Source organism: Physeter macrocephalus, chromosome 4, assembly GCF_002837175.3.
Source record: "Physeter macrocephalus isolate SW-GA chromosome 4, ASM283717v5, whole genome shotgun sequence".
Lineage (NCBI taxonomy): Eukaryota > Metazoa > Chordata > Mammalia > Artiodactyla > Physeteridae > Physeter > Physeter macrocephalus.
Genome location: NC_041217.1, coordinates 31,473,225 through 31,497,257, shown reverse-complemented (window position 1 = coordinate 31,497,257; position 24,033 = coordinate 31,473,225). Strand labels below are relative to the sequence as shown.

The window sequence follows — 24,033 nt, the reverse complement described above, 5'->3', positions numbered from 1 at the left end:
CTTGGAAAAACCCCAGACCTAAACGAAAAGCAGTGATCTTGGCCAACAGCTTTCTGGTTTCCCCTGGCTATTATTAAGGATCCTTCTGTTTGACTAAGAATTTCTCCACCTCTCACAAACCATCTTTTTTCTTTCTGTGTCCAGAAAAAATCTGAAAACCATGTGTTTATAATGAGCCTGTTGCTATGCACATCATTAAAACACATTACAAAAATCTTTCCTTTGAGTCAGGAGGAGGACAGGACTGGGGAGGATGAACTCCTAGCCAGAGTCCCTTTGCTGAGCAGACAAGCTGGCAAAAAAGGGAGATGAGAAACAAAGCAAAATGGAAAAAAATATGGTGGCCCCATCCCTTGAGTCATTTTAACCAAAGGAGGAAAACTAACATTTTTAAAGCCCCAGGTAATGTATCTTACAGTTTGGAACAGGGCTAACAAACTCTCTTCCTAATCTCTTTAATTCCTATGGTTTCATGACTCATCCTCCATCTGTCTATCAGTGTGTCCTTTTCACCAGCTTTTTCACACTTCTGTAAGACTATCAGGAATTTTGTTCTGTTTTTTTTTCCCCTTTTATGTGTACTCCTGTGTGTATTCTCCTTTTGATATCTTTCGTCTTCAATTCAGCTACCACCTAAACGTAGGTCCTGAACTGTCCTTGTCGTCCCCTACTCCCCATAGTATCTTGGCCTTTTCCCCTCACTTACGAAGAGATTTGCTCTGCAAAAGTCATATCCTGGAAACGAGATGAGACAAAGCATATCAAAATTAATGTCAAAAACAAAGATTCTCGATTTTCTAACTTAAAAAACCTGGACTTGATAATCGTAAGTCAATCACCTTCTTAAACAGTTTGCAATCAACATCCTTCTCCAAGTTTCGTTGTATTGTTCCAAATACTGTATTAACCTGCAAGTTTTCAAGGGTAGGACTGTCTGAAGATGAGAAATGAAATATACATCTTTTAAATATACCTTTCTTTCACCCCTGTGTGTCTTTATACGGGTTCACACACATGCACACACACGCGCGCACACGCACACACACACACACACACACACACACACACACAGAGTATTAATTCCAAGCTCTTTGTCCTTAATCAGAAAAGAAATGGCTGGTCCTGACTAATGCCATAGAACCTGTTTTACTCTCAAAGAGAAGTAGCCAAACCACTGCAAACATGTGTTGGGTGGAAACAAGTGTGGTTGGCTCCAGACAAAGGCTTATTTTTTAAGCACAGATGGTGAATGGTTGCCTCCTCCAAAGGGTTGCCCACAATGAAAGACAGATTTCTATTTCTAATCTATGCAAACATCTTACTCTGCAGAGCATCACAAAGACTAACTGTTCTGTGTCAGATGCTGCGGATCCCAGGTGCTCTCAGAGAAGCCAAAGCCCACCTCCACCTGAGATGCCTGGTAACTCAGGTAACAGGGGCTGACGGGGGAGTGAGCCACTAACCAGCTCCTCATGAATGCTGCTGGGGCCTTCCGTCAAACATTCCTCTGGAATCCCGCACCCACCCCTGCTTCTCCTTGGCTGCTCTGCCTGGAGGACAGTTTCAATGTTCAGTTGAGACCCCAGATGCTTCTAAAACCTCCCAGGAAGGCTCAGATTCCCAAGGGCTCCTAATGACTATTGGTAGCACTCTTCACCTTGAATTCAGCTCTTCTATTCATCTCTAATATCAAACCCAGAAATCCTGAGCACTTAAAACTGTTATTCTGTTCAAACCAGTCTCCTTTACCCTCTAGTCTACATGCCTAAAACCTAGGGTAAGTCTCAGTGAATCACACCTGGGTCATTGTGGGTGTCCCTCAACCTTCCCAAGTATATGTATTCCTTTTATCTTTCTTTTTTTTCCGGCCATGCCGTGTGGCTTATAGAATTTTAGTTCCCCAGCCAGGGATTGAACCCGGGTCGCCCACAGTGAGAGGGCTGAGTCCTAACGCCTGGACCACCAGGGAATTCCCTCCTTTTTTCTTTTCGTTCTCCCTCTATCAATGTTCCTTTCTTTATTTACAGCACTTTTCTCTATTATTTCTCCACCTCCCTTGCTCTGACACCCCTGGCACATTCCAGTTTTAGGGCCCCTTGGGACAACAAAAATTCCTGCAATGCTGCGGGGGGAGGGGGAGGACCAAAAAAAAAACCCCTCATGCAAACCGGCTCCTAATTTTAAACATCCTTTCCCATAAAGAGAAGGTTATACCTGAAATCTACATAGGTTAGTTCCAATGTTTAAGTCTAAAAAATGTCCTTCAAAGTTTTGAATTATTTTCTGTTAGTTTTTCTGATCAAACAACAGTAACAGAGTTTTCTTCAAAATCCTGTGTTGAAAAACACTTCTTTCCTTCCTTATCAAACTTCTTAAATGAACCAACCTAACTGAGCAAAAAGAAGTTCAAAAGTTCCTACTCTATACCTCAGTTTTTGAGATTTAAACACTTTTTGTTTCAGCTTATAAATGCAAATATTGACAATCAAATAATGCAGCATTAAGTTTACTTATCTGGAAAATCTAAAACTGTAAAGAGCTTTAGAGGTTAACTAACTTATTGATTCCCAAGTCTGAATGAACATCAGAACTACCTGAGGAATACTGTCTATTTTAAACAACACATCCTCGTGAACCCCAGTCTGAGACATTCCAGTTCAGACTTCTGGTGCAGCCCTAGAGTCCATATTTATAATAAATGCTTTGGGTAATTATGATCTAGCAGGCCCTGGTCTGTTTGAGAACCACTGATGATTCCAACATTGTTCCCAATATGGCGGTCTCCTCTACAAGACACTGCATGGGCTATCACTCTGTGCTACAGCATTTTCAGAGACTGGGGCTCTTGCCCTTTTATAAGTCTGCTTACTCCACTTTTACATGGCTTTATTATTAGAAACTCTGTTCTTATGTCGAGCCAGATAACCAAAGTCTTTCAACTCCTTGAACTTCATTATTACCGGCCCTAATTTTGCGCTCTGGAGCTGACACAGAATTCCCTCCCCATGAGAGTCCAAAGGCAGCTACTGTACCCTTGAAGTCTTCATTTTTCTAAGCTTAAACAACCTTTTTTTCTTTAACTTCATAAAGCACTATTTCTGAGTTCCTCACCATTTCAACTGCTCTTCCTAAACAGACCTTACAGAATAAATCTGTCTAGAGGAACAACACTTCATTTTTTTTTCCTTACAGGCTGTACTTTTCCCAGTATGCATTAATTTATAGTCCACGTTTCATCCTTAGCACTCATTCTCTTGCATTTAATGGTCCAAGAGCCATGAATCAGCAAGTATTTATTATTATCCTAATGCTGTGTTCCTAACACTGTGTAAACTACTCAAGGATTCAAAAGCTGGAGGAAATCATCTTGCTTTGATTTGACTTGAGGAGATTTGAGGAGATAACTTCTTGGACAGAAAGGACTTAAATAAATGAAATCACTTGAAAACAGTGCAGGATGGTACATAATCAAGTGCTTCAAATGAATGACACCTGAAAGACTGACATAGGTGTCCTGGGTCAGACTGTCGGCTCTCTCTTGGCCTGTCTTTATAGAAATACCACCTATTTAACAATGATTTGGGTTAAAAAAAGAAGATGGACACTGTCACCTTAAAATGTAAATAAAAATTTCAACTGCATCCTTATTTCAGAAATTTAAAATCTAAGAAATGACACATGCAATAATCAAGTAGAATACTGTTCCTTCTACCTGGGATGCCACTGGCATTGCTTCCCAAGCACTCTGAACGCCATGATCCAAGAAAAAGGCTTAAAGTAGAGGGTTTATGCGATTCCCTTCATTACCGGAAATAACAGAATGATAAGGAGACACCCCCCCACCTGCATATTTTAACGAACACCAACAAAAACGCACTCGTTTCATTCACAGAATCGCAGACTATCAGAAGGTTTGGGACTCATTCAAATCCCTCACTTTACAGATGAGGGAAAAATATCCCTTCAAAGATGGCACGTGGTTTCTCTCCCAGGTAAAGCAGCCAATGAGCAGGAGGGCGGGGCTAATCCCCAGATCACTCTGCTGTTGGCTTCCTGCCTCCTCCTATTCAACCTACGAAACCAAAACTCTTACCCTCTCAGCGCTTTCCTCAACTCTACTGCCATCTTCAGTTACCTTCTCAATCCTCAAATCCAGAGTCTGATGATGCATTTTGTTTGGGGACATTTTGAGGGAAGGACTGGACCAAACGGTTTTAGGTGGATAATTTTTTATGAAATCCTAGCATACTGATTTTACCCACAGTCTATGCTGCTAGACACAAAATTCTACCTGCTTCAGGATCACTGCTACCTCACTAGCAGTACAGGGAACCGCTGGGGTTAGCTACATGGATTCAAACAAAAATTCTAAAGCTGCAAAGCAACTGGTATACAATTCCCAACTATGCCACCCTCTTCCCCCCCTCCCCCCACACACACCCCTAAATCAACCAGCTCATCTACTTCATCTGAAGCCTCACAGTTAAACCACATCCTACATGGAACGCAGAGGAAAAAATGTACCTACCTTGTGGCCTCTTGCTGAAGCCACGACACATTTGGCACATAAAACATGACTCCAAAGAAAAGCAGAGGCTCATTAGCAAATTTGTCCAGATGTTTCTTCAGAGGTTTCTCCAGCTCCACCCATCGTGCTTGCTGGCTCTTGCTGAGAAACCAAAGGCCAAAGTAGTGCGTCTAGATAAAAGGATAAAACAGTATCAGTTCACGCTTACAAGGGGCATCCTGAGAGCACACAGGAAATAAGACTCCAGCACCTTACCTCCCCTTTGGTGCCTCAGCCCGTACACAAGGATCCAGCTTTTACTTTTGAACTTTGGGACACATGAAAAGAAACCACAGGTACCCAGTACTGTAATCCACCCTGAGTCTCCAGGTGCACTGCTGCTGTTTGTACATGTGGGTACTGATGCACCTATGCTAGGTAAGCGGGGGGTGGTGCAGAGTGGGGACGGTGCGGACTTATTCTAAGATCTCAAGGCTGACTTCCCTAGCACAGGAGCAGAGGCAAACACAGCTCTCTCACCTGCTACAAAGTAACTTACTGTTCAACTCCAGAGATGAAACCGTCTGCCAACTTTAAGCTTCGGCAGTGTAGATATTTTCATACAGTACCAGATTGGAACAGAAAATTGATTCACTGTTTAAGCTTTAATGAAGGACTTTTAAAAAACATCGGCCTCGACCACTTCATTATACATGAACTGCAGCAAATCTCTCCCCCGTATTAAGCAGGGAGCGCGGAAGGAACCCCTCTTCACAGCCTGCTACAGGAGCCCCTGGTGGCTGCTGTTGGCAGAGGATGGGGGGGATTTGAGAGATGAGAGTGAGATTTTCACCCTTAGACTTGAAGCCTCAACCAGGTTAGTTTTGAACAACGTGCTAAATGATTAAAACAGGTAGTTTTATGCATCCAGTCCTGTCTTTACATTAATTCATGCTAGGATTTCAGGATTAGCACAACAGTCGCTAAAAAATAGATAACTGCTTTTGAAGCGTTCTTTTATATTTCAATTATAGCCTAGAATGGTTTACAGCGCATCTGGAAAGCTGCCTTCAAAGGAATCATTTCATTACAATGTTTAATTTCCAAAGGCATTTCTGTGCCGACTTTCCCACTCCAGCCGGCTGCCACCTCAACAATACTATAGATCAATCCCCATCACCACCCCACCAAAATCTGTAGTCAAGTTTTGACTCTGACTTTACCAGAAAACCAGACACTTCCTTCCCTACATAAAGCTGCAGATCCAAAATACTCTACAGGATATTTTTAAACGGGTGTACTTTCAGATGGGACCATTTCCTCCATGATTTTCAAAAGGGCAAGTCCATACCAGAAATCTGTGCATTTCTTGAGCAACAAAATGCCAACGAACAGAGCCGAGGTTATATTTCTATCAACTTAGACCAACTTGCTTGAGTGAATTCTGACCCTGTTGTTCATTTCCCAGCTCCAGTGAGCCCCTTAGCTGTTCCAAGGGGACTGATGACGTAGAGGAAATGAAACGTGGCTGAACGGAAAGAAAATAGGCTTTGAAGTCAGTTCATCTCCAAGCTTTTACACTCTCTGTCTTGATACCTTTATACAAGCGATGGAGCCTCCGAGGGTCTCAGTGCTTTCTCCTCTGTAAAATGGATGGTGATTACAACCATCACCCACAGGCTGTTCGGGGTGTAAATGAGATAATGCCTGTCCACGTGTGCATGGCCCACATTGAGTAACTCCTTCATCAATGGTGACTTCTGTTGCTGCTACTATTATCTCCACGATCATCATCCTCGGTAAGTGAAAGCAGGCAAGCCTCAAGAATCTTTGTCATCAGTGCTATTGGCATCTCTATCAACCACGGAATCAGAAAACAGAAGGTAAAAGACGCAGGCGTAGAGAATGGTCTTGAGGACACGGGGAGGGGGAAGGGTAAGCTGGGACGAAGTGAGAGAGTGGCATGGACATATATACACTATCAAATGTAAAATAGATAGCTAGTGGGAAGCAGCCACATAGCACAGGGAGATCAGCTCGGTGCTTTGTGACCACCTAGAGGGGTGGGATAGGGAGGGTGGGAGGGAGACGCAAGGGGGAAGAGATATGGGGACATATTTATATGTAGAGCTGATTCACTTTGTTATACAGCAGAAACTAACAATACACTGTAAAGCAATTATACTCCAATAAAGATGTTAAAAAAAGAAAACAGAAGTTATCTAAAGATAAAGGAGAAAAAGCAAGCAAAAGCAGAAGCTGGAAGGCCTATAAATAACATAAAAATCTAAAAGGTATAAGAAAAATAAAATCACAAAGCAGTGCCTCCCCGAAGATTTTCTTTAGAGTCTCATTATAGGTGTTTATGGGACACTGGAACATCACTCTGATGCTTTCCTAGGGGATCTATCATGTGGGCTTAGGCTAACCTTAAAATGAGGCAATCTGGGTACTTAATAAACCATCTGAAAAAGGGTCCAAGGCAGCTCTGCATTATACTGAATTCCTTCATGGAGCACAGCGCCATATGAGGGTATTCCTCCATATTGTGTATGGCTAGTAGTGAGTTTGCATATGATAAATGAGGTAATATATGTAAACAGTGACAGGCTATGTGATAATTATTTTAGTTGAAAAAGAGCCCTTTTATAAGCATAGGTGGAGAAAGGGAGGGAAAACTTTGCAATTGCTTATTAACAAGCCAACCATGATTTATTATCTTTTACTAAAAGGAGTCTTCACACTTGGAGGTATGATTTTATGGTCCACACTTCATTCAAATTGTAACATTCACTCAAATTAGTAACATTCAAACTATAAAGGGTCCACAATAACTGCATAAACATTCTACAATTGATTTTGAAAAAAAAAAAAAAAAAAAGATTTAACTTTTACTTCTCCTATGCTTTGAAGGCCAGTATTTTAAATTTCCTTTTCCTTTTCTCATTCCCACCCAATCGTTAAACCAGACCTGATCTCCCCGCTTCAAAAAAAAAAAAAGGGACTTCCTCGTGACACAGTGGTTAAGAATGCGCCTGCCAATTCAGGGGACACGGGCTCGAGCCCTGGTCCGGGAAGATCCCACGTGCCACGGAGCAACTAAGCCCATATGCCACAACTACTGAGCCTGTGCTCTAGAGCCCGCGAGCCACAGCTACTGAGCCTGCATGCCACAACTACTGAAGCCCGCACGCCTAGAGCCCGTGCTCCGCAACAAGAGAAGCCACCGCAATGAGAAGCCCACGCACCGCAATGAAGAGTAGCCCCCGCTCGCCACAACTAGAGAAAACCCACGCACATCAACGAAGACGCAACGCAGACAAAAATAAATTAATTAAAAAAAAACCCACCCTGGGGCTTCCCTGGTGGCGCAATGGTTGCGCGCCCGCCTGCCGATGCAGGGGAACCGGGTTCGCGCCCCGGTCTGGGAGGATCCCACATGCCGCGGAGCGGCTGGGCCCGTGAGCCATGGCCGCTGAGCCTGCGCGTCCGGAGCCTGTGCTCCGCAATGGGAGAGGCCACAACAGAGGGAGGCCCGCATACCACAAAAAAAAAAAAAACCCACCCTGAGAAAGAATATTCCATGGAGTACACATACACATACATGCATGCACAAAGATACATTCATGCACACGTGCACACACAGAAAAGGAAGATGATGAGGTACAGAAGAAATCATTGTATGATAATAGTCTTGAGCCATAATTAACAGTACAGAATTCCAAATAACAAGGTAAACCACTTACAATGCCAAAACCTAATCCATGGCGTAAGATATTTTTGTTGCTGCAATACAGTCTTTTCCAGAGGACACAGGGTATTTCTGGGTGACTCACCATGCATTTATCCAATGAAACAATTATTTAACTATTCAAGAAATGGGGTTCCAATGCAGAGGCAGGTAATCTGGAGGACACAGTTTCTACATACTATGGCCAGAACCACCTAGTTTTAGAAGTGCTGTACTGAGTTATTTGGGAGGAAGGAAAGTTCATTTATGAGATCCCCATCCACACACTGTCTTGTGAAGCTCTGCCCCAGGTAACCTTCTCCATTCCCACCCCATCCACCCCCGTTCTTCCCCTAGCCACATCCCTGCTCTGGAGTATTCAATGGAGGAGAAAGACCCTGTCTCAAAGTTCTTACCCTGTTCTGTTCAAGTTCACAAGGCAACACATTTATTCAGCCATGTCTACAAAATGCATCACAGGAAATGGAATCAGAACCTAACCACTCACTTAAACTAACATGTGCACCAATCAACTTCCTGTGTATCAGCCAAGGGGCCATTACTCTCATCAAGCCCAGCTGAGACCACACCAGGCCTGTTCATAAGCGACTTGCCAATTTCAACTCCAGCTGAATTCTGAAAGCTGAGCTTCACTGCTAAACACTGCCAGATGGTTGAAGGAAATGTGGTGGATTCCAAATAGAAATGGTAGAAATGGCTACCTCCTCCACGACCAAAAGGATTCCACCGTATTGCCCAAGAAAATGCCGGAGACACTTGTTTGGTTTATCTCCAAAGCACCAAACATAAACCAGGTCCATCTAATCCTCAGGATACCTCTGTGTGAGCTCTAAATCCCATTTTATTTCTCTAGTTTTCTTTAGAAAACAGCTCTGGTGCCATGAATTCTGCAATGAGTTCATTGCGATAAGAAAAGACAGGGCTTCCCTGGTGGTGCAGTGGTTAGGAATCCGCCTGCCAATGCAGGGGACACGGGTTCAAGCCCTGCTCCGGGAAGATCCCACATGCCGCAGAGCAACTAAGCCCGTGCGCCACAACTACTGAGCCTGCGCTCTAGAGCCCACGAGCCACAACTACTGAAGCCCGCGCGCTTAGAGCCCGTGCTCCGCAACAGGAGAAGCCCCCGCTCACTGCAACCAGAGAAAGCCCGCGCGCAGCAACAAAGGCCCAACTCAGCCCAAAATAAATAAATACATAAATTTATTTAAAAAAAGAAAAGACAGAAGAACCGGTTCCCAGGGAGAGGAACCACATCTCTGAATCAATTGCTAAAAATGAAAAAATGCATTACTAAAAAAAATAATGTAAGAAGAGCCACATAAATTGTCATTTTCATATGAGTAGTTTCCTGGTTTATTTGGTTTGGAGTTTTGCATTTTAACAGGGAAGGATAAATGTATGTGAGCCCTCAATAATAGGCTAGTTTCTTCAGTGGCAGATTGGCATGTGAATCCTTCAGTGTCATAATAAGAGCCCTCTTTCGGTATCATGAAAAGATTGTAGTAAATAAGGCCTTTAAAAACAGTTTGGGATGTTTTTGATTGATTTCTTCATTTATTTGTAAATATGGTGTTATCCCGCATGGTAGCTATTAATAGGGAAAGATATTTTTTGAGGGTTTTGTTTTTCTAGTTTTATGACAATGACACAGCTTTAATGCTAACTATTTATAAGGGTTACAGACACAGTCCTGGCAATTACTAGGATTAAATCCACGATCTTATCTCAAGCATTTTGAAGAGTTAATCATCCAGAAGCAAAAGTTTAAAATACTTTCCATTAGTTTGTAATAGGGTCCCTGTAGTAGCCAGTATATTTCAGTTGTAAATTAAGAAACAAAGAGGTTGAGACACCTCCACATAAAATAAACAGGAATTACATACAATCATTCAAACTTTCAAGGAGGCATGGAAAATACTTCAAAAGATGACTAGACACAGACTCTGAAAACAGCACTTCACGCAACTACATTCCAAATGCTTTGGAAAATAAACCACCATACATCAGTTGGATAACTGCAAAAAACAACTTGCGTGCAATCAACCTCTACTCTGGATAGTCTGGGATTTCTATAACTGGCACATCTATAATTAACAACTGCACCATCTTCATTTTCCTAGTCAATCTTTTCATAAAAATACAGGAAAAGAAACTGCAGAGTAACACAGACCCAAGAGGCAAATCTCATAGCCAAGAAAATTCACTCTTCTGAGGCTGCACGACTCACCCGGAATATACAAAAAGATGAAGACCAGGGGATTACTTCACCTACAATCTCTGTGTCTAGAAAATAGACACTGGCACCAATTTACCTTACAGAATTGACATTAAGCTAGTAAGATTTCACATCATAATCTTTACAAAGACAAAAAGCAATGCAAAATTCAGAAATTTCCCCAGCAGAGTACTCTTCAATCAGTTCTTAATCATGGTTGATTATTTTAGTCCTCTGCAAATACAAACATATATAGATATACTTAAGCTGGCTATAAAATACAGCAAATTCCACTATTATCAGACAGGGCCAGGGAATGAAGTGTTCGAGTACTCCCATTATCACAGATAAATTTCCAATTCCCAAAAGATTAACGTAAAATCAAGCCATAGAAATATCCTTAATGTAGGTTAGCTTTACTTTGATGAAAGGAAATGCATGTAAAGATTCTGTATCGTTGTAAGCTCTAGCCGTTATGAAAAGAGCAAAATGTGAGACATTTCTACCATAGCTGATAGCTCTGGATAAATCAGCTTTCAGTAAAGATGAAAATATAAATTTGCAAAAGAAAAGGGGAGGGCTTCCCTGGTGACGCGGGTTTGCGCCCCGGTCCGGGAAGATCCCCCATGCCACAGAGCGGCTGGGCCCGTGAGCCATGGCCGCTGAGCCTGCCCGTCCGGAGCTTGTGCTCCGCAACGGGAGAGGCCACAGCAGTGAGAGGCCCGCGTAACGCCAAAAAAAAAAAAAAAAAAAGAAAAGGGGAATAACTTAGAGGATAATCACCAATGCTATGAAATGGTTATGGATTTTTTTTAGGCTCCTATAAAAACCAGGGCTCTTAGTTTAGTCTTAGAAGAGGCCCAAGAGTTCATTGAATTTATTCTTCCCCAAAGTGCTGGATTTCCTAATAAAAAAACAGTTCTCTACCTTGAATAGAGTATAGCCATGAAGAGTATTCTCACGTACTTGTGTTAAATTATTTATCCCTCCTCCATTTATTATTTTTTAATTAAAAGTAGAGTCACGATTATCCCTAAAGGAAATAATTCTAGCATATTTTTACGTTTTATTGGAATTCTTTATATTTCTTATTACTATTAACATGGCCTCCTTGCTTTTCTTAGAACAGCAGTGTTTAGTAGAAATATAATGTGAGCCAGATATTTTTTTAAATGTGACCTGAATTTTTTAAAATTATTATGCTAACACTACTTTGTTTTATTTATTTATTTATTTACTTACTTACTTACTTATTTATTATTTTGACTGTGCCGGGTCTTTGTTGTGGCACGTGGGATCTTCGCTGCAGCATGCATGCAGACTTCTTAGTTGCAGCCTGCGGACTCAGTTGCGGCATGTGGGCTTCTTAGTTGCGGCCTGCAGACTCTTAGTTGCAGCATGCAAACTCTTAGTTGTGGCATACACACGGGATCTAGTTCCCTGACCAGGGACTGAACCTGGGTCCCCTGCATTGGGAGCAAGGAGTCTTACCCACTGAACCACCAGGGAAGTCCCTGAGCCACATATTTAATTTAAAATTTTCTAGTAGCTACATTTAAAAAGTACAAAGAAATAAAATTAATTTTAATAAATTTTATTTAAAGAAGTAAAATTAACTTTAATAAATTTTACTTAAAATGGTATAGGGACTTCCCTGGTGGCACAGTGGTTAAGAATCCACCTGCCAATGCAGGGGATACGGGTTCGAGCCCTGGTCTGGGAAGATCCCACATGCCGCTGAGCAACTAAGCCCGTGCACCACAACTACTGAGCCTGCAACCTAGAGCTCGCGAGCCAAAACTACTGAGCCCACGTGCCAATGCCACTACATTGGCAACTACTGAGCCAATGGCTATCCTACTGGGCAGCACAATCTGAAATTAATAACTGTTCAAGGAACTGAAAGATTTTGGCTCAGTGGAAGATCATAGTTTCTAATGATCAAAGCCATCTAAAAATGCAATGAGCAGACTTACAAAAGGGTGAGAGCCCAGACTCTGGAGGGACTATAGGGGGTCTAGACAGCCTGAGTGGTGTCTTTTTTTTTTTTTTTTAACTTTTTATTTTATATTGGAGTACAGTTGATTAACAATGTTGTGTTGGTTTCCGGGTGTACAGCAAAGTGATTCAGGTATACATATACATGTATCCATTCTTTTTCAAATTCTTTTCCCATTTACGTTGTTACATATTATTGAGCTGTGCTATACAGTAGGTCCTTGTTGGTTACCCATTTTAAATATAACAGTGTGTATATGTCAATCCCAAACTCCCTAACTATCCCTTCCCCCGACCCTTCCCCCCGCCCCATAACCATAAGTTCTGTTCTCTAAGTCTGTGAGTTTGTTTCTGTTTTGTAAACAAGTTCATTTGTATCATTTCTTTTCTTTTTTTTTTTTAATTTTTGGCTGCGTTGGGGTCTTTGTTGCTGCATGTGCTGGCTTTCTCTGGTTGCAGCAAGTGGAGGCCACTCTTCGTTGCGGTGAGCAGGCTTCTCATTGTGGTGGCTTCTCTTGTTGCGGAGCATGGGCTCTAGGTGAGCAAGTTCAGTAGTTGTGGCTCACAGGCTCTAGAGCACAGGCTCAATAGTTGTGGCACACAGGCTTAGTTGCTCCATGGCATGTGGGATCTTCCCGGAGCAGGGCTCAAACTCCTGTCCCCTGCATTGGCAGGCAGATTCTTAACCACTGCACCACCAGGGAAGTCCCTGTATCATTTCTTTTTAGAGTCCGCATGTAACATACTATATTTCTCTTTCTCCGTCTGACCTGAGTAGTGTTTTGCAGAGGAGACCGCCATATTAAGTGCTTCCTATGTGCCCAGCACTGAGATAGGTGGCAACTTTGCAAAAACTAACTCATTTAATCCTCCCAACAACTTATGGAGGCTGCTACTATTACCATCTTCATTCACAGATGAGAAAACAGAGGCACAAGGTGTTAAGTAACTATTCAAGATCACACAGCAAATCAGTGGCAGAGCCAGGATTCAAACTCGAACAGTTTGGTCCGAACTCTCATTTCTAGCCACCAAACTCTGCTGTTTCTCCATGTATTTATTTTTCAAAGGATTAGTCATAAGGCAACACTGTTTTAGCTATTTCTCTCTTAATCTAGGGCGATGATTTTTCAAGCCATGTTGGGGCGTGTGTGGGAAGGGCACAAGGAAATGGGGCTCCGGATACCCTATCCATCCCGTCAGCAAACAGAGCAGCTCCATTTTACATACTGAAGTTCCACCTAAGATTTCATTGGGGGAAGAGGAAATCCATGGATCCAAACATACTGTAACTATATTATCAGAATTCTAATTTTCTGAGCCTCCTGTATCTCCCGAGCCTCTTCCTTTAAATAGAGTTCCCAGCCAGAAACTCATACCTCATTTTTTTTCTGAACTTATTTAAAACAATTCACAAATATTTTTTCTTAAGGGGTTCACGTTGTTTCCTCTTGCCAGGTTATTGGTATGTCCACCTAATTAGCATCTCTGTTCCTCCTGTCACCCAATCCCCATTGTTTTCCGGCTATTTGGTTCTTTTCTTAAAACACAAGGTGATCATGTCATGCTTCACCTTGAAATCTTTTTATGGCTTTCCATCTCCAGGCAGTGTTTTATTACCCAAACGATTCAAAGAGTATTTACTAGAAGACCAAACTAATTGTGAAACACTGAGCTCAACACATTTATTTTTTTAACTGCAGAACTTATGAGAGTGTTTCCCAAAGCATCTTACCACGGCCCCTTTTTCTGCCACTACACATCCCTGGGAATTAGAACGATGGAGTCAGTCTACCTGAATTTGAGACAGCCCAGGGACTACACTGTGGTCTCCCCATCCATAAAATGGGGACAGCAAGAGTAGCCAGCTGACAGACTTGTCAGAAGAATTAAATGAGTTGATCTATGAAAGGCGCTAAGCACAACATGTGGTACATTAAAAGGTGGTGATTATTTTAATTATTTTTGTGACACATTTTAGAAACAATGTTCTACGGGATCTAGTTAAAACTCCTTAGCCAGGTACACCAAACCCTTCAAAAGCAGACTCCACCTACCTACCCACACTCCTATCCTCCCCTCCATGACCCCTACACACACACACACACACACACACATACACACACACACACACACACACACACACACACACACACAGATCTGTGCACTGCTCTCTGCCCTTCCCTGAAAATTCCATGTTCTTTCCTGTTTCTGTACCTCGGTACAGGCTGTTCTCTTTGTTTTGTTTCTTGTTTTTCCTATTCTCCCAACTCCAGGGTTTCTGGGAGCAGGGACCCTGTCATATTCTGCTTCCCCAGGGGATGACTGTGTTTGCTGACTAAGCCAGGCCTGGGCACTCTGAATGCCATAGGAAATGGCAGCACAGCTGTGCATTCAAAACCAAACTTGACCCTGAAAACGTTTAGCATATCAGTTCAGGGATTTCTGAGCACGAGCCACCTGTTCCCTTTGCTTGGCCCTGCAATAAACCTTTCTTTGCTCCAAACTCGGATGTTTCGGTTTGTTTTGCCTCACTGTGCATCAAGCACGTGAACCTGCATTCAGTAACAGGAGGATGAAGTCATACAGGACACGGTCAAATACTAGCAGAGAGTCAACTGAGACCTCTGGTGACCCAAGGTGACTCAGGATGACATTTCATTTTGTTGGAAGAGGAATATGTGTTTAACACTGAAACATGTATACTTTTCAATTAATGTTTGCGTATAATATTTGTTTAAGAAATCGGCTTATTACATTAAAAAAAGTTTACCATATGGACACACGTCATTATACGTTTGTCAAAAGCCACAAAATGTACACCACCAAGAGTGAACCCTAACCTACACTATGGACTTTGAGCATATGACGTGTTAATGTGGGTTCACTGACTGTACAAATGGACCACTCTGGTGCGGGGTGTCGTCAGTGGGGGAGCCTGAGGGGGAGGGGACAGGAGGTATAAGGGACTCTGTGCTTTCCACTCAATTTTGCTATAAACCTAAAACTGCCTCAAAAAATGCAATCTTTTTTTTTTTTTGGCCGCACCGTGCAGCTTATGGGATCTTAGTTTCCCAACCAGGGATGGAGCCGGTGTCCTGCAATGGAAGCATGGAGTCCTAAGCACCGGACTGCCAGGGAATTCCCTACAACCTATTTTTAAGTTATATAATAAAATATAAATTGTAATTAACGTAGATCAAAAATTAAATCAAAATTAATTTTCCTTTCCTAATATAAATCTACTGTCAAGTTTAGGGTACACCTAAACTACAGAACACTTCTAACGGCAAAGCCAAATAGTCACCACACTCTACTTTCCAAAACTTCATAAAGACTAAACAATTCATTGTATTTTAGATGAATTTTTTCTTTCTTCTCTAAAGCACCATCAGCCCTATTTGAAAAATGACCCACCTACAAAGTCAAGTGAGTGTGGCCGACCCTGTGTTCACACCCTCCCCTCTGCTCTTGGGTGGGGCATGCATTCCTCCTTGAGGTGTGTCTGGGCAAATGAAGAACAAAGTATTGCACTGCACTATCTCATCCTTCAATTCAAGAGGACTTTCTATAGGACTGTTTCACAAAAGGCTAATACCTTCAATGTGATCTGTCACAGAATGAAAGCATAAAACGAAAAAAGAAAGTGATTTGCTCTAATGTGGATGCACCTGTTTAGAGCATGTCAAAATAAAGCCAACATTAAACGCAAACCCCATCTCAGCATTAGAAGATCAATCACCCTGCAACACACACTTGACAGTAGAATCTGGACTTCACTGCTTTGTCCTTTGTGATGACCCAGTTGTGGGATAATCCAGGGTTGACCTTTGCCCTCTCACTGAGAGAAACAATACTCTGCTGAAAGTTAATTATTATTATCATAGGCATCTCCAGACACCCCTCACTTTGCACCTTACGCTCTGGCTTTACCTGGTGATTCACAGAGATGCCTTCTCAGGCCCCCAGAATGGCGCCTGATCCATGGACATCCATGGATCTTCAAAAATCCAGTTTCCCATGCCCAGAATGACCTGCCTTGTTTCCCACCTACTGAACTCCTGGGCGTCCTTCAAGTCCCTGTTCAAAATGAGAGGGTTCTGTTCGTATTTCACTGAGGCTTCCTCTCCCCTAGCTAGGGCTGCGGTGTTCAGTGGAGCAGGCTGTGCACTGCACAACTCTAAGGAGAGACACTGCCTTTCAGGCCAGCCCCTGCATTGCACTTAGTGTGGATCACATTCAGTCTTAGCTGGTTTTTACATGCTGGATTCCTCTACTAGTCTGTGCATATCTTGAAGGAAAAATTACAACTTATTTATCCTAGTTTCACCAAGTCCCAAAACAGTGTCTGGAACATTGCAGTTGTTCAGTATTTTCTTTAATGAAAAAATGTTTTTCAAAACTCTCAAATTGGAACAATTATACATTATTAGACACAGCCCTATGCATTTGCCATACTATATCTCTTCTAATATTTACAACAGCCCTGTAAGGTAAGTGAGGTGAGTATCACTATTTCCATTTTATTGCTGAGAAAACTGATTTCCAGAGAAGTTCAATAACTTTTCCAAGGTTACCTAGTAAGTGACAGAACCATAACTTGACTCAAGTTCAAGACTTCAAAGCCTGCACTTATAACTACTTAACCACATACTATACTGCTTCTAATGCATGCAAAGAATACTTAGTTATTCTCATTTAAGTTACTGGGAATATTTAAAAGTAAAACCACTGCATATATTTTCAAATGATCTATAATGAAAATTTTTATGAGAATTTAGACCAGCCTCTTGGCCAACTGACGACAGCATTAAGGTTTTTCCTTTATGCCGATACACACGCATATGGTTCAATATGTGCACCCTAATGTGCTACCAAGAAGCAAAAAAGAGCCAACTATCAAACAGCAACGACAGAACATTTCACATGTTTATTGTGTCAGCTACCAAGCTACATATACCTGTTGGGCAGGACAGTCTCCTCCACAGGAAGATAAATGTCAAAGGAAGGCCTGAACACTGAAACCAAAGCATAAACACGAAGACCAGTAGGAAACAGAAGTGCTCAGGTGAAACAGTCCCCCAGAGGATAAGAGGCAGCCTGTGGAAGATGCCAAGCGGAGAGGAAGACCTTCCTTGACCCCAACTCCTTTGTGCAAATGGAAAGAGGGTGGATCCTGAGAGGTGAGCAAAGAGATCAAATAAGATCACTTTCAATAGGGACCGCTCCCCTGTTCTGCATCACCCTGAGAACTGGGCAATGGTGTCCCAGGGCCCAGGACAATCACAGAGCTCTTCCTTGCCCTCGGGAAGGCTTGACTCTCAGGGGTCTACCGTCATTTCAGCACTGGCAACCTTTCAACCACACCCCCTTACCTACCAGCCCATATGCCACATGCGATATGCTCCCAAGACACAAATGCTTGAGGGGGTTTCTCTCAAAAGTCCCTTGTCCTAAATGTCTGTAAGACTGAAAAAAAAAGCAGGGCTTGCTGGTTACAAAGGGCACATTGCTCTAAGAATCTCTTCTAAAGAGAGATAACGTGACTGTCTTAATGGTGAACCCTGGGTTTGCTTAAAGCCCAAAGGAAACAAGGTCATGAGGAATCTTAAAAGGAACAAAACCCCCATTTTACAAGCTCCCACAAAAAAACCTCCCTGGTCACGCTCACTTTAAATGCTCTTTCTTTTTCTTCCTCTTTTCCCTCTTTGAAGAGGAAAATATGGAAACAAACAAATAAACAAAAAAGCAGCTGCATCCACCACTTATGTGGTTTTCTCCTTGATATGCAACAGCTACCCACTTGATTGTTTTAAAGAGAGTAATGGCTTTGGGGAGGAGAGTCTCATTACAACCTCCTCATGGCCTGAAAGCAAAGGGGAGCTGCCACCCCCAGCCCGTGCCCCGTGCAAACTCTAGGGGGTGTCCCTGCTTCTCACACCATCAGAGCAGGTCTCTGCATCCACTGAAAGGTGTTAAGATCTAGGCCATGCTAAGAATAACAGGATGCTTCGAAACCAGGCTGAGGCTGAAAAGCCTGGCAGGTGCCAAGAGAAGGCGGCTGGTCCCTGGGGTTGAGCTCTCGCACATTCACCCACCGCGCTTGCACCCTTACCTCCCGCAGCTCCAGCCTCTGGGCCACCGCCTCCAGGCACTCCTGCCCCGTGCTCTCCACAGACAGCGTGCACTCGATAACGTTGCTGTCCAACAGGCGGATGCGGGTGACAAAGCAGTTCTTGCTCAGGACGTTGTAGCGCCGGGTCCGGCGGAGCTTCAGGCCGAAAGGCATGGCTCTGTGGCCCTCGGATGCTGCCCTCCTGTCCTGACGCCCACGCCCCTGAGACGGCCTTAGCAGCTTTGTGACTGGGCGATGACACTAGCACCCGTGCTCCTCCAAGTGCGGAAAAAGGCGTCCATGCCCAGCGTGGCGCTCTGGAGGGTCGCTGCAAACAGAAAAGCAGCAGCAAGGTCATCACCTGGAAGGGAAGCTCCAGGCGGCACATACTCCACACACACAAGCACACGCCCCTGATAGATGAACGTCCAGATTCAAGAGCCAGCAGACTCTTGCTCCCAAGCGCCTTGGTCTAACCCGTGCACTTGACCTTACCTTACAAGGGTGATATGATAAGATCCACTTTACGGCTAGAGTAACTGACGTTCAGAGAGATTAAAAGAACTCATCTAAGAATGCACACGGCAAAGCCAGAATTCACACCAGTGTCTATGTGACTTCGATTCACATGCTTTTTTTCATCGTACAAGCCTGTCTGCTCAAGAAAGCAGGAGTAGAATTTGAACTTTTTCTTTTAACTTCTAAATATATTATCTCATTTCAGCCTCATTAACAACCCTCTGGGTGTCGATTGTACGATCCCTATCCTAGAGATGAAAAAAGTGGGGTTCAATGATTTAAGCAACTCCCTGATCCTGAACTTAAAAATCTTATCTCATTCCTCACTCTTTGCAACACTGCCTCTTTACTTCCATTCACATTATTTCCGTTTATTTTAATATTTATACTTATTTTCTTATTTACTTTATCTTCTTATTTACTTTATTACTGGATGATAGAAAATGGAGTGAATATGCATTTAATTATTAACTAATTATAAATTAGTAATTAATGATTAACTACTCAGCAACTTTCTTTTTTCAAAAAAAATTAATACATGAATTTTTTAATGCACTTAAAATCACAGCTCTATCCTTTCCTCACCAGGTATTCAGACAGATGTGGGGAACCACCCTACAATCATTTTGTTCCTTTACAGATTTCTTGATGCAAAAGCCCATCACCAAATTATAGATAATTTAACTTACTAATAACGAAATTTACTGACACCCGGACGTCCCACCAAATGGCAGCGATGACATTATTGCCACGGACAACACGAGAACAAAATAACAACAGTAAAAGCAGCTTTACCATTCCGCCCTGTGCCAGCGATTCTCTCACCAGGAGGCTCGTTAAACTTATCTTCCAAAGAAGCCAGAAATGTCCACATGGTCTCTCTGTTCAACTTTCTGTTCTCCATGAAGCACAAAGGACTATCTCTTGCTCATATGATTGTTCTGTTCATTTGATTCCCTAAGTCAGGCAGCCTTTATGCCCTTTATCCACAGAATTACCTCTGAGCCCTCTGACACTTGGATAGACAAACAGGAATAATTACTTGTAGGAATTCTTGCATTAATAAGTAAAATGGCTTCAATATTTAGAAATCACTCCTTGTCAGTACCCCAGGCCTCACAGAGGTTGCCAGGACACAACCCTACAACACAGTAAAACACACTTCTGAGACTCCTTTGGCCAGTCTTTGATGCCTGCCCTTGGCACATTCCTTAGTGTGACAGGTACGTGTTTTATGATGGCTTAACATACATATGCTAGAGACTTGGGCTTGGTAAAATAGATTAACATTTCTAAATCACTTCATGTTGGCAGAGTATCATGTTTACCTGCAAGGTAGGCCAACCTGATGATCTCCTGGTATCTGCAGAAAAAAATATGGAGGGACCCACCCAGAAAAGAAAAAAAAAAAAAAAAAAAGTATCAGAATTTAAATACAGAGTCCTTAAGAGTTTACTACTCCCACATTCCATCAACTTGCTAAAACACAGGGCAGAACACACCAAGATTCAACTCCTATATTAGCTAGAGAGCCTCAAAGAGAGAAAAATATTTGCTCTGTGGGCACAAGTCACATTTCTCATCCTGGGCCGGGCACTTTACATTTGGGTGTGTCTCGCCTTGAACACCTAGGAAGGAATGTGGCTGGCTTGGTGCACTTTTATCCCAGGCACTACTAAACACAATCTCAGCTACATATTTGACAGGACATAATCCACAACGCAGTTAGTGAGATAAACAGTAAACCGCACAACAATGTGTACAGATGATCAGTTTTTACAATAAATAAATAAATGGGAAAAAAATACAAGTTCACCAAAATGACTGTTATCTCAGGGCTACATGGTGATGGTATCAAACGGGACTCTTATTTTATATTTCATATACAGTCATTCCTCTGTATCCGCAGGAGATTGGTTCCAGGATCCCAGCAGATACCAAAATTCGAGGATGCTCAAGTCTCTTATATAAAATGGCATAGTGTTTGCAAAGAACCTACCTCGTATACTTTAATTCATCTCTAGATTACTTATAATACCTAATACAATGTAAATGCTATGTAAATAGTTGGCCAGCTTGGCAAATTCAAGTTTTGCTTTTTGGAACTTTCTGGAATTTTGTTTTAAAAAATATTTTCAGTCCAAGTTTGGTTGACTCCGCAGATGCAGAACCTGTGGATATGAAGGGCCAACTGTATTTCTGAATTGTTCTAACATTTTACAATTGCCTTATTTTTGTAAATAAAGATTCTTTTAAAATATATTAGCTACAGAAAATGATATATATCAGGTGCAACATCTGACAATCTGGCAACACATCTCCTAGAAAATACCTATTTTAGGTTTAAAGAACTTTTAAAATCTTCAATTTGCAAGACACTTGCCAGGTAAAGTGTCAACAAAAAGGTTATAAGAAAACTGGTCTGGTCCCTCTAAAAGTCAGTGTCCTGAAACAAGTGCTGAACAGGAGGGACTGGAGGCAGGTTGGTCTAGAGTAAGAGAAATTCCAGAGTTATAAAAGCAAAATGCAATGTGTGAGCCTTAAGCAAACCCAGGTTGGAAAAAAAAATAGTTATCAAACACATGAGACCCTTAGGGAAATCTGAAATAGAGAGTAGAAATGAGATGATACGAACATATGATGGTTAATTTTCTTCTGTTTTTAATAGTGGAATTGTGGTTACGTAGGAGAATGGCTTTAGGAGATGCCAGTGGATATACTTAGGGGTAAAAAGACACTCACGTGATGCGAGGAGGGAGAACGGGAATTGAGCTGAGCGGTTCTCTCTAAGAGCCAAAGTTTAATCTCATGGAACAGAACATTCACAAACCTTGGTGTGAGAACTGGATTCACCCAGAGAGGCCTGGAGTGAGTGCCCAGGTACTAATCCTCAGTTTACTCGTCTGGAAAGATAACCTCAGCCTCAGTCTACTCATCTGGAAGGATAACCCCTACCCCAAGTTTGTGAGGAGTTAATGAGAAAATGTTTCCGGGGTGCGCTCAGTAAGTGTGGGTGTGTTCCCTTCCTATGCCCCTCACAGTGAGCTGGGTTTGCTCAAAGGATAGCAGAGCAGGTGTGAAAAGGACTTGAGTACCTTGCCACCTACTGTGGACAAAGCATTTTAAAAAGAAAAAAAGGCAAAACAAGGAATATAGAGTTTAACATGAAGCAATGACAATTCCACAGGGAAACTTGACCAAGTGTAAAATGAACCATGGACTCTCCCAGAACTGCTACCTTGTCATTCCCCCAACTGACATCTAGAGCAGAAAGGAACTGGTCATTCGACGAAATGCCCCATCACGAGCCCGTTCTCAGTGGGTTAGAAGACTGTTGCCTTCTCCTTAATCCCTTATTTCAGTCAATAACATGTGTATAGTGTCTGGTGTCTGCAACTGGCTTTTTGGGGTTTGTTTTTTTTTTTTTTTGGTAGAAGATTGATTCTAAACTGCCTTTGGAGGACTCCCCTGGAGGTCCAGTGGTTAAGATTCCACGCTCCCAATGCAGGGGGGCCTGGGTTCAATCCCTGGTCAGGGAACTAAGAGCCTGCAAGCTGCAACTAAAGATCCCACATGCCGCAACTAAGACCCAGTGCAGCCAAATAAATACATTAATTAAAAATAAATAAATAAATAAACTGCCTTTGGTCCTATAATCCACTAGGCTGTGTCTCTACGGCTGCTAGCATATCCCAGTCTCTCTCACACTGAAGAATCGCCCATAGGTGTCTTGGTTCCCAATTAGAATCCTGAAGGGAAAGATCTGTGTCAGATTCTCTGTCAGATTCAGCTCTGTGGTCTCCTGTGACCCTAAAGTGGAGCTTTGTACATGGCAGAAAGCTAAATAAATATTTGTTGTTACAATGAAAGAAAGAATGAATCCTAAAATAGTTGAGATTTTGAAACCAAGGTAGGACAGGGGCCTCCAGGTGACCCCAGTGAAACTTGAGGAATCTGAAGTCTCACATAGGACTGACTTGGGGGCGCTTAAGAGAGGCTTAAAACTGGAGAAATGGGATGAGAAGTTATTCAGCTCACTGGTGCTTTTTGGGGAAAAAATTTTACCCAGATTTTGAAAAGAACATTCCCACCACCCAAGCTTCCCTTCTCCAGACCTCAATGTGCCTTGCCCTGGGGGTGGTCTCGAAGACTAGAGAGACGCCATATCCCCTGGAAGTTCTGTGCGAAAACTACAAGGGAACTACCGATTGGATAGTATTCTAGTGTGCCCATGACTGCCGAAAGCAATCTGTTGGGATATTTGCTGGGTAAGCACCACACTTAAAGGCCTTTTATGGAATAGGCAACAGTGAGAGAGAACATACAGAAAGCTTCAAAGTCACTTCAAAAACCCTCTCCTGACTAGCCCATCAGATTCCCCAAACCTCTAACATGTATACATCCATCTTTGACTATCAGCTGTGAATTTCCAGTACCTTGTACTCTTCTTTTTCCTAAACATATCAACGAAAACCCTGCAAGTTGAAAACACAAAGCAAAGACAGCTTTCTCATAATACAGAAAAAATTGTTTGGCTGATTTAATAAATCTTTAAATAAGCTGGGTTAAAAGTAGAGAGATCTTTCATAATGTCAACCAAATACAGCTTAATCTTCTCTATTGATTTACCTGTACAGTCTCTAGAAAAATGAAAGACAGAAATTAAAACCCAAATCTTCAAGATGGTCATCACACTTTCTCTTGATTTCCCATGCTATATTACACATACTTGCCTTTTTTTTTCTCCTAAATGTAAGTTCTGAAATCACTAGCAGAAGCTAACTGCTGTTCAGCTGCATTCTTTTTTTTTTTTTTTTTTTTTTTTGCGGTACGCGGGCCTCTCACCTTTGTGGCCTCTCCCGTTGCGGAGCACAGGCTCCAGACGCGCAGGCTCAGCGGCCATGGCTCACGGGCCCAGCCGCCATGGC

General features: G+C 42.4%; 1 protein-coding gene across 9 annotated transcripts in view; it reads right to left on the bottom strand.

The window, feature by feature from the left end:
• Nucleotides 1-24,033, bottom strand: part of PTPN14 (protein tyrosine phosphatase non-receptor type 14) — a 175,113-nt gene that overhangs the window by 88,550 nt on the left and 62,530 nt on the right. For 3 of the 9 annotated variants that reach the window (XM_007101547.4, XM_007101548.4, XM_055084075.1), the window contains exons 2-3: nt 18,587-18,914; nt 4,529-4,698 (exon numbers count right to left, since the gene is read on the bottom strand). In XM_007101547.4, the coding sequence (XP_007101609.1) occupies nt 4,529-4,698; nt 18,587-18,760 (344 nt within the window). In that variant the 5' untranslated portion in view covers nt 18,761-18,914. Of the gene's footprint in view, nt 1-4,528; nt 4,699-6,103; nt 6,362-18,586; nt 18,915-19,900; nt 20,121-20,433; nt 20,469-24,033 lie in introns of those variants that run through there. The other 6 variants (XM_028488452.2, XM_055084076.1, XM_055084074.1 and 3 more) reach the window with 5 other exon arrangements.